At 36.9% G+C, this 10,961-nt stretch overlaps 1 protein-coding gene across 1 annotated transcript; it reads right to left on the reverse strand.

The window, feature by feature from the left end:
• Positions 1 to 944: 944 nt before the first annotated feature.
• Positions 945 to 5,290, reverse strand: LOC124638988. The gene is made up of 2 exons (XM_047176171.1): positions 4,874 to 5,290; positions 945 to 1,722 (listed from the first exon to the last, which is right to left on the reverse strand). The coding sequence occupies exons 1-2, from the start codon at positions 5,037 to 5,039 to the stop codon at positions 1,001 to 1,003; spliced, it is 888 nt and encodes a 295-aa protein (XP_047032127.1). The 5' UTR covers positions 5,040 to 5,290; the 3' UTR covers positions 945 to 1,000.
• Positions 5,291 to 10,961: the final 5,671 nt, after the last annotated feature.

A 10,961-nucleotide genomic window follows, 5' to 3' on the forward strand; every position in this document is an offset into this window, starting at 1 on the left:
AGTAAAATCATTGAAGGTACAAGGTCATTCCACCTGCAAGGGGGAACACAACCTCATATAGCTCAATCTTTCATTAACCATCATCTGCCTAGCTTTTTCCTTATGCTGACGTCGCAATCGGCTGCCAGTCTAAATGGATGGAAGGACGGAGTAGGTAAGTACTAGAGTTTTACATGGACGCTGCTACTACTGCTAGAGGATGCCGACTATGTGACTGCAACCCGGGGCAACCCGATAACACATGTTAAGACTGGTTGAATAAAGTGTGAACTTTCTGGCTTCTGACTGCCTGTAACGACGTCACAAATTCAAGAACATCGAATCCACTTCTACTTCTATCTTGGTTTGTACGATTCCATACATTTTGCTACTAAACGCCTACACAAGACCACATTGCACTATATTACAGAGGAAATTAGCGTCAAAATCGACAGCGAGTAGCACGAGATATCACTGTACTGCAATTTAAGGGCCCCTACGCACTGTGCGGTTAGCCGGAGTGCGGTCAGCCGTCCGGATAACCGTAGGAAGCGGTTGCGCTTGCGGTTAGCCGGGTGGCGGATAGCCGCAACTCCAACCGGAAAGTGCGTTTAGAAACCGTAGTAGTTTGCGGTTGGATCGGCTCATTTCCAAGATGGACGTCGAAGATGTCGCAGCTATTTATTATATTTACTCGCGTTATAAAAAGAAACAGAAAAAAAGGTACTGGGTGCATCCTTATTTGCAAACTCGAGATGAAAGCAAGCATTTTGAATTGTTTTTCGAAGAGCTCAAAAAGTATGGAGACAAGTTTTTTGGATATACTAGAATGAGTCTGAAATCGTTTGAAGAACTTTTGAACATATTAAAAACCAATATAACAAAGCAAAATACACAGTTTCGAAATTGCATTAAGCCGGAATTAAAGTTAACATTAGTGCTAAGGTAAGAAAAATAAATTACACTTTGTATGTGGTTAATTTATTATTATTTATGGTTCAAAAGAAAGTGGGTTCACATTTTAATCATTGTCATTATCATTTAAAGAATTAAAAAGTTCCAAGTAAGACGAGTGTTCACTATTTTGAGACTCTTGGCCCGTTGATAATGGTGATTGTACATCCAAGTTTTGCGACGGACTCGCTGCGGACGCTTGAGAATGTGGTCGTCCGAATTCCGACGGATACATAGGCTGACTGTTGGGATTATTTCTCGAATACTGCGTCGTTTGGTATCCACGATAGGAATTGGGCCTTGAAGAACTCCACTGTGTGTTTGCATAGTAATCAGAAAAATGTTGTGCGTCATTAATTACTCTTAAAATATCTAACTTGGTTTGCATTCGTAGGTGATCGGGTATTTTCTTAAAATCCTTTACCAATGACAAGAAAAAAAGGCGATCGTTGTCATCATCCAAATTTTTTTTTTCTAAATTTTTACTTAAAACTCCGACTAACTGTGCACCAATGTGGTCTTCATTATTTCTCTTTCTTTTCTTTGATGCCAATACAGTATTTGATGAAGGATTGTCTTCATCCCGTGTAGTTGTCCCAATATCTTCATTTACTGTAGCATTACCGTCTGTGCGATTAACAGTTACTGTATCTCTTATAAATAAAAGATTATCATAAAATATATAAGATTCCTTTTTTTTCGCTGCAGACCCACTCGGACTTATCCTTGCTTTATGGGTCTTTACAAAAGCGTCGCGAATGTTCCGCCACTTTTTTTGAATATTGAGACCTGCAATAAAGAAAATTTGTTTTAGATATTTGGCAACGGGGTGCTCATTCGCTGAATTGCATTACATATTTAGGATTGGAGTTAGCACAGTCGCCGAAATAGTACGAGAAGTATGTGCCGCGATATGGTTTTGCTTAAAAGAAATATGCCTACCAGAACCAACGGAAGAAAAGTGGCTTCAAATTGCAAATGATTTCTCTAACCGAGCACATTTCCCTCACTGCATTGGGGCTTGTGATGGGAAACATATAAGAATTATAGCACCTAACAATAGTGGATCAATGTGCTTTAATTATAAGAGCTTTCATTCTCTGGTTTTGATGGCAATTTGTGACAGCAGCTTCAAATTTATTTTAATTGATGTTGGAGCATATGGCAGATTCGGTGATTCAGCAATATTTCAAAATTCGAGCTTTTATAAAAAAATGCAGGAGAATCGCTTGAACATCCCTGAACCTGCACCGATTTCAGAATCTAATAGCACTAGTTTTCCCTACGTCTTTGTAGGAGATGAGGCATTTGCCTTAAGTAAAACTATGATGCGCCCATATCCAAGACGCGATTTAAATGTTACAAGAAGAACGTTTAACTATAGGCTTTGCAGAGCTAGACGTTATATTGAATGTACTTTTGGGATACTTGCGAATAAATGGCGGATTTTCCATAGACCCATTAATGTTAATACCGATTTAATTAATGATATTATTAAGTCTGCGTGTATTTTACACAACTTCGTGAGAGACAAAGATGGGTATTCTTTTGAAGACTCATTAAATAATCCACTGACTGAATCAATTGCTCGGGATAGTGTGCGCAGAAACAATACAACTGCTTTGAGATATCGAGAATTATTTGCAGATTATTTCATGAACGAAGGGAGGGTAATCTGGCAAGATAATTTCATTTAAATATGCTGAGACCTCAGATCAAAGAAATATAGGCAGATAGAACGTGCGCGAACAACAAAGTGACGCCAGATTTTATGTATGTGTGCGCGGCAGCTATATATTTTTGTTCAGTTAAATTGTTCTCAAATATTGTAGTTAAACACAGTAAATTAATAAGCTATTTAATTAATAGGTTTTTTAATTTTAAAATATAAACAATTTATTATAACAATCAACATAGGTATTTATTAAAATAACTAGCTTCCGCCCGTGGCTTCGCCCGCGTCGAGTTCGGTTATATCGCGTTTCCAAGAGAACTCTTCAAAAGTCCGGGATAAAAACTATCCTATGTTCTTTCTCAAGGTCAACTCTATCTCTGTACCAAATTTTATAAAAATCAGTTCAGTGGTTTAGACGTGAAAGCGTAACAGACAGACAGATAGTTACTTTCGCATTTATAATATTAGTAGGGATTCAACCCCTATTTCACCCCCACACTGGTAAAAAAAAAAACTTTCAAAATGAACAAACGATTTTTTGTTTCTTATGACGTGATATTTGACGAACTTGTATACTAACTTTCAACCCTTATTTCACCCCCTAGCTGGTCGAAATTTCAAAAATGCTAGAACAAATGTTTAATGATTTCTTATCAAGTGCTTAAATATAAAATTTCATGGTTTTATCTTTTGAAATTAAGAAAGCCCATACTAACTTTCACCCTCTATTTCAACCCCTTCATCCCTTTTTTTCGAAATAAAAAGTAGCCTATGTTCTGTCTCGGGGTCTAAAGATTGTCTGTACCAAATTTCATCAAAATCGGTTGCGAGGTTTAAGCGGGAAAGCGTAACAGACAGACAGACAGACAGACAGAGTTACTTTCGCATTTATAATATTAGTTTGGATTATTATTTAGTTTAGTCTTAGGAAATTACGAGTAGGTATCTCGCTTTAATTTTAAACTTTAACAGCCTTTGTTTTGCACCAATTTCTTATAATATTGTTGTTTAGCGTCATCATCAGATCCTGACCTGATGACTATGAGATCAACTGGCAACTATGCCGCGTCGAACAAAAAAAGAATCACGTAAATCGGTCTATAAACCTCGGCGTAATCGATGTACATACACAAAAAAAAAACATACCGGCCGACAACCTCCTCATTTTTGGGAAGTCGGTTAAAAATATTCGTCATGAATTTAAATGCAACATCGATGTTTCTTATACACAATACACATTCCCCTAATTCAGGGTAATTTTCCCGTCATAGCTACTGGTATCACAAACGATTTACTGTCAAGGTTTTGTGTTCAAGTGAGCCGAAAATATTTTACGGAAAATAAATACGAAAACAATAATAATAACAAGAGTTATCTGTGGACAGATATCCCATCTTGTTTTCTTAGTTTTTGTGAACAACTTTTGCAGTGTTTAAACCACAAATTACTAAATAGTTACTACCTACGTAACAGATAAATCACTCCATACAAAAAAGTCCATACCTACTGTTATAAGCACCTACAAGTTCCCCAACTACCTAAAATTCCTAGCTGCGTTATAAAATGAACCTTAAAAGCTCGAGCGCTTGATTATTAATATTATTATTCCATACTGTCTATATGGTATATTCGAGCACAAGTGCCATACCCCCTGTTACAACTTCGCCGAGTGCTGATACATACCTAAAATTGGTTTCTGCGTAGCGACACGCGTAATGTTCCGAGTCGTCATTACTGATACATACCTAACGATCTCTGATGTTAAAATCATAAAGTAGATAAGTATTAATTTATAAAAAAAAATAGAATTACTAAATAAGTTCATACATATAACATGTTTCTAAATACCCATAATTTTTTTCTTACAATAGTCGCATATAAACCAACACAAGTCAAACTAATCCATCAGTTTGTTAGGTAGCTTAAAAAACCTAATAAAAACCAACAGCACAACAGGCCACGAAATAAAAATAATCAATATTGGAGCGCGCGCGCCGCGTGTGACTGTTGAAAGCCCTGAGCCGCGTGGGGCGACCGGCGGCCCAGCGAGCGGTAGGCATTTATCGCGCGCAAGTACGTCGAGTGACAGAGCGGTACTGTCGCGAGTTTGTATTCGCTTTTGATTTTGTACCTATTTGCTTTGGTGGACACACGCGTGTTCTGAGCGCTCTATCTGCCTATTTCTTTGATCTGAGGCTGAGACAATAAAGAAGATGGATCATCATCACTAAAACAATATTTTCAAATAAACTGATTGGCACTTACCAAGTTCTTTTTTTTTATCCTGTGATAAATCAGCTCCATAAATCTCCACCAACTCTTCCCAAGCTTTTGAACGTAAGTTTTTATCGGAATATTCTGCGGATTTAGTATTCCAGATTGCTGGCCTATTTTGTATCTCGACTATAAATTTTTCGGTATCGAAATCCATTATCAGAATGCGCGAATGTTGGTGAACACGTGTACCGTCAATGGCGGGCAACCGCAAACTAGCTTATCCGCGTAGTGTGTATAGCGACCGTCCGGCTGGCCGCCGGTCGGGCCGCAGCGCTCAGAACGACCGGAGCGGTCGGGCGGCAGCCGCGTCGTAGTGCGAATGAAAACTACATTCTCATACAAACCTTTTGTTGCGGTCAGCCGCACGGCTGACCGCATTCCGGCTAACCGCACAATGCGTAGGGGCCCTAAGAGCACACTGCAGACTAAAAAGTCGGCCGACAGTTGACCCGAAGATTGGTGAATATTTTTTTAAAGGGAATCTTCAAACCATTTCAATCAAAGTGGTATGGCAGATATGAGGTATGACGTGATCGTTGTATTGTGCGTACTACCATTCATACTGCTTTATCGTCACCCTTTTGTCAAGTATGTTGGGGTCGGCTTTCAGTCTAGTGTTCTACAAGGAGCGACTGCCTACCCAGGCAACTCAAAATCTCTAGGTAAGATTGGTGGTCAGACTTCCTAGCTTCTGACTACCCGTAACGACTGCTAAAGATGTTCGAATGACAGAGGCCATACTGGTTTATGGAAACATACCATATAAAAGTTTGCAGTCTGCAGGTCTCTAAGGGAGCGACACGCACTGAGGTAGCTTTCTACGTAACCGTGCGAATCAAGCCTTTCTACCTTCAGTAATCTATAACTGGATTATTGGAAAACATATTGAACAATAACAAAACGGTAGTCGGACCACGATTCTGACTATTGGACTGAGAAGGTGCAGTTTTAGACGCTCAATGGAAGTGGCTTCTGGCCTGTTATCCAATTATAGATACACGTATATAATTATGTTAAATTAATTTTCGGCCGACTGGCTGTAGATTAGAATAGAAAAGAGTTTGGTATCAAAACAAATAATTCACTGAAATCATAAAAACGTAGCAAAATACATTTATTTAGCGAATTGACGATTGGTTTCCAAAAAAAAATTAAGAGCTATTTATTCACAAATGAGTTTTACCGTTGTGAGTGTAACTTTTTTCAAATATTTTTATGTTTTCAATTTCTTAACCAAAACGTCTGAGAAATAAATATCTTATCCAGTAATTCTGTATCTCCGTGACAATATTATTTCCAATTGATCGTGAGACGTGACGCTCGTGGAAGTGAAACCCTCTTTTGTAATGAGCGATTATGAGTAACGATTCTCGATTTTTTTGCATCGAAATAAAATATCAATTGCAAAATTCGCGACGAATTCGAGATTAAGTTTTTCCATCCGAAAATAAATTTATATTAGGCCAGTGTTTAGCTGGCATTCTTTTTAGTATCCGATATTTCGTCACTGCATTTTGTCACGAAGAGAAGTTCTTTCAATTGAACCGTTTAGGAATATCAATAGTTTTATAAGTGGTATAAATAGATGCGGTTGTCAATAAATGGAAAGTTATGTTTTTACTTTTGTTTAGTCTGGTGCTGTATTGTTGGTAGTTTGCATGTCCATTTAAAGAAAGCTTCGTGGATGATGCATATATTTTTCTACAGAAAATGACTGAAACTGATATTGATGAGATAAGTGGCATAAAAATGTGGATGTTTTGTACAGTTAAGAAAAAGTTAAAGAAACCTATTGATAATGTCCATCACATTCATACCACACAATATGTTCAGTTTCTATAGACACATAAACATAACAGATGCACTCATTTTAATTTTTGGAACAACGTAAAGCCAATTAACGCCATCTACCATCACAGACCTCAAACGCAAACAAACCAATTACTGCAAAAAACATAACACTACCAAGCACCTAGTTTTCATCTACAAAATAATTTAACAGTAAAAAATTAAGACATCATGACAATGTGTCAAGTAGAACGTGTCAATTTATCGATAACGATATTTATCGATACGATTTGTCAACGATAGCTAGAGGTTGACAAACAGCGGTTGGGCCTGTTCCCAGTTACTCCAAACCCATTGTTTTCTGTTAGCAAAGTTTTCATACATTTCTTCCACAGCCTTGCTACAGCCAGCATGTCTTTAATAAATTAAAATGTACATGTACCTTCAAATTCCTTCCCTATGGCTTCAAAAATGTTGTGTTTAATATCAAAAATACGTTTCCGTACTTAATCGATTAATTCGAAGAATTGATTTTGCTTTGGATCCAAACAAAATTAATTAGGAACAGGACAGGAGGAAGAAGAAGAAGATTTCGCTTTGGACTCGTTGGGAAGCAATTTGTGGAGCAGATGGGAACAAGCCAACAGTTGCAATGCGCAGGAGTCAATCGATTATGAATCGGTTGCCTTGTTCGGAGCGTTGTAGTGAAGATGTATGTGGAGGGTTAAGATCAATGATAAGGTTGTGTGGATGTCTTATGCTGATAAAAATCGTAGTTGGTAATACGTTTTTGTTGATGGCAACAATTTGACGTATGACCAGGATGTATAACAGTAAAACTTAAAAAAAAAGATAGTATGAAAATAAAAGTATTTTCAAAAAGTGGGAAAGATGTGTATAAAGAAGAAAAAAATTGAGGATTGAACTTCATATTTTTGAAACCGGAAAATTAGGTTTTATAAAGGAAACGTTCAACGTTAAAGTTCAAACGAACAGTATTTGTTAAGCGCCGAATACAATCAATTCATCTCGTTACTTAATACAAACAAACTCATACATAAACTATTATTATGACTAATGATAATGTATAAGTAGACCAAATTATAACATCAACAAAAAAATGGAACACACACTACTATAAAGTCATTATTTTCATTATCATTCCAACTTTTTAATTCTCTGTTCTAATCGTTAATGCGTAACTACTTCTTAAATCCACAATATAAAACATATGTTGGTTCTGGTATGTAATCGTGTAATGAGTTTATACTTTTGTAATGATAGGCAATGGATATGTGCGGTGGCTTAGGGCGGAATGTGCTACTAGTAGGGGAGAATCGGGGGAGTATGATGATGTGGTATACAATAATTAGTTATTTGAACTATGTAGTTATTTGCCACTATTTAAAATAGTAGAGGTAATATCAGTTTTATCAAAAATAATTGGTAAGTAGTATGGGCAAAAACAAGAATTGTTTTATTTAGAACTAGCTGGTGCCCGCGACTTCGTCTGCGCAGGTTTAGTATTTCGAACAATATGTTTACAAATTGTAGCCTATGTGTTATTCTGATGTATAAGCTATATTATTGTAAAGGTTCATTAAAATCCATTCAGTAGTTTTTGCGTGAAAGAGTAACAAACATCCATACATCCATACATACAAACTTTCGCGTTTATAATATTAGTAGGATCTATTACCAACCTTTTATAATACCCTTTATTTTAAATTGCTTAGCTTATGTCACAAACTTGTATGGACTAACATCTTACTTAGGTATTACGTATAATGTGATACATTAATCTCTCTCCCAACATAAGTGCTAAAGAATGGTGTACCCCAAAATAACCAGTTTTATTTTCAGACTCATTGTTTAACCTAGTATTCTAATTAAACACTTCACTAACATATCAAGCGCCATTACCCAAAAAGTTCTACCATTGTTCATTAAACCACCATCCACAAACAGTACATTGAGTTAGGAAAGATGAACGGAAATGCCATAATGCAGGTAGGTCAGGCACCTTCGTCTAGGTCAAATACGAACGGTGGGCATGATCAAAACGATCAGTTACGAGTGAACTAATGAGGCGTTCGGGTTCACACATCAACGATTTTTGGTATTAGTAAAAATGATCGGGTCTAAGGAACGCATATGAGGGCGAAGACAGTAACGTTCCTCTTTCTTCCTTCTTAGGATATTTTTCTTTACTACCTCCGCTCGTATTTGTTTTCCATGGTATGTACGATTCAACCCCACTCTCCCTCAGTAACCACTTGACACACTTCGGAGTATAATTGTAGCAATTTACTAGAGTATATCTGGTGACTTGGACACGTCTAAACATATCGACATAACGCTTTTGCAACCGGAGCCTTGATTGAGCCATTCATATATAATCAGTCAGACATTTATGCCAGGTTCGCTCACCGTTTCAATACGAAAATGTCCCTTTAGGCTTTGAGTTGCGTGCTTGAGAACGTAAGCGTATGTGGTTGTGGCATTGAAAAGTACTGGCCACTTTGTAGGTTGATTTTGTAGCCTTTTTAAAAAGGGAATAGAATATTCATAGTTGTTCTGACTAGAACCTTCATATTTTTTCAATGCTCTTTGGAATTCCAGAATCATTTTAAATCTAGAAAGCATTTCATAAATGCATTTGTACGATTTCAAATTGAGGAGCATTTTATATTGATCATCAATGTTTGTGGTAATAGCCTGTTTCGTGAATAGAGTATGGTTCGGCAGAATTAAATTATCAACCTAAAGTTAGCTGTCAAATATGATTAATAATACCTAGATGTTATTTAAATAAGTTCTAAAATATTTACTCTCAAGAATAATAAATACTTACCTATAGTCTAAAAAAATAGAGTACTCATATCTAATAATTTAAAAGGACAATGCTATTCTTTGTATGGAAGTTGGGCTCAAGAGTTGCCCACAGTAACTGCATAGTGTATTATGGTCCATAGGCTTATAATAGGTCCCAGACCGAAATATTTCGAAATCTATCCCAAGAGTCCTGAGAAAAACTGGTTTGACTCTTATTCAATATTACGAAAATATGCTTACGAACCAACTATTCCACTTTTATTACCTTAATTGAAATGCATTATAATATTAATCGACAAATACGACGTATTGAACAAGATTTTTTTTACCGACTTCAAAAAATGGAGGAGTTCCTCAGTTCGTTTGTATTCTTTTTACGTAAGTACGTGCATAACTCCATCGTTTACCAACCGATTTAAACAATCATTTTATTGTTTGAAAGGATTTACTTTCCAAATGGTTCCTTTGTTATTCGGTCCAGGGTCTGGTGATAGAAACCTTAAAACAATAGGGAACTCTCGAAAATTGTAAGCACATATCGAATAAAAACTTGTCATACGGGTAAATGTCTCCGACACTACAAAACAGTGGAGGTTAAGACCTGACCTGACGATGGAGACGACAGTGTGACGAGGGAACTCCTCAACGGTATCTATTTACTACCTCGTGTTCGAGCTTATTTTATTCGTCTTGATAAGATTTTTCCATTGCCATTACGGATATTAATTGCATGACGCTACACGAACTTAGGACTGATTGTGGTAGATAGAGACTGAAAAGCAAGAGAAACAACAGTTACCTTTAAACGTCTATTTCTGTTTTTTTTTTTTTATCCTTTTAACAGTGAAACCACTAACTATCTGAATGTTATTAATTCAAGAAAAGAGGTTGTTAGGTTTGTGGCTGCTTAAAATGGCTTGCTAACAATGGCTGGCTAACATTAGAACCGGTTTTTCTCGGGACCTCTGGGACCGATTTCCAAAATATTTGGATTTCGTATTAACAGTGAAGTAAAGAACCTATTTCGACCACTTTCACTGCTGGGCAAATGGCTCAGGCTTTGATAAGTGACTATCTATGGAGAACATTTGAACCGGTTTTTCTCGGGACCTCTGGGACCGATTTCCAAAATATTTGGATTTCATATTAACAGTGAAGAAAAGAACCTATTCTAACCATTCCCACTACTGGGCAAATGGCTTGGGCTTTATAAGGTGACTGTTCAAGTTTAACATTAGAACCGGTTTTTCTCGGGACCTCTGGGACCGATTTCCAAAATATTTAGATTTCGTGTTAACAGTGAAGTAAAGAACCCATTTCGACCACTTTCACTACTGGGCAAATGGCTCAGGCTTTGTTAAGTGACTATCTATGGAGAACATCTGAACCGGTTTTTTTCGGGACCTCTGGGACCGATTTCAAAAATATTTGGATTTCGTGTTCAGAGTGCACT

Source organism: Helicoverpa zea, chromosome 18, assembly GCF_022581195.2.
Source record: "Helicoverpa zea isolate HzStark_Cry1AcR chromosome 18, ilHelZeax1.1, whole genome shotgun sequence".
Taxonomy (NCBI): domain Eukaryota; kingdom Metazoa; phylum Arthropoda; class Insecta; order Lepidoptera; family Noctuidae; genus Helicoverpa; species Helicoverpa zea.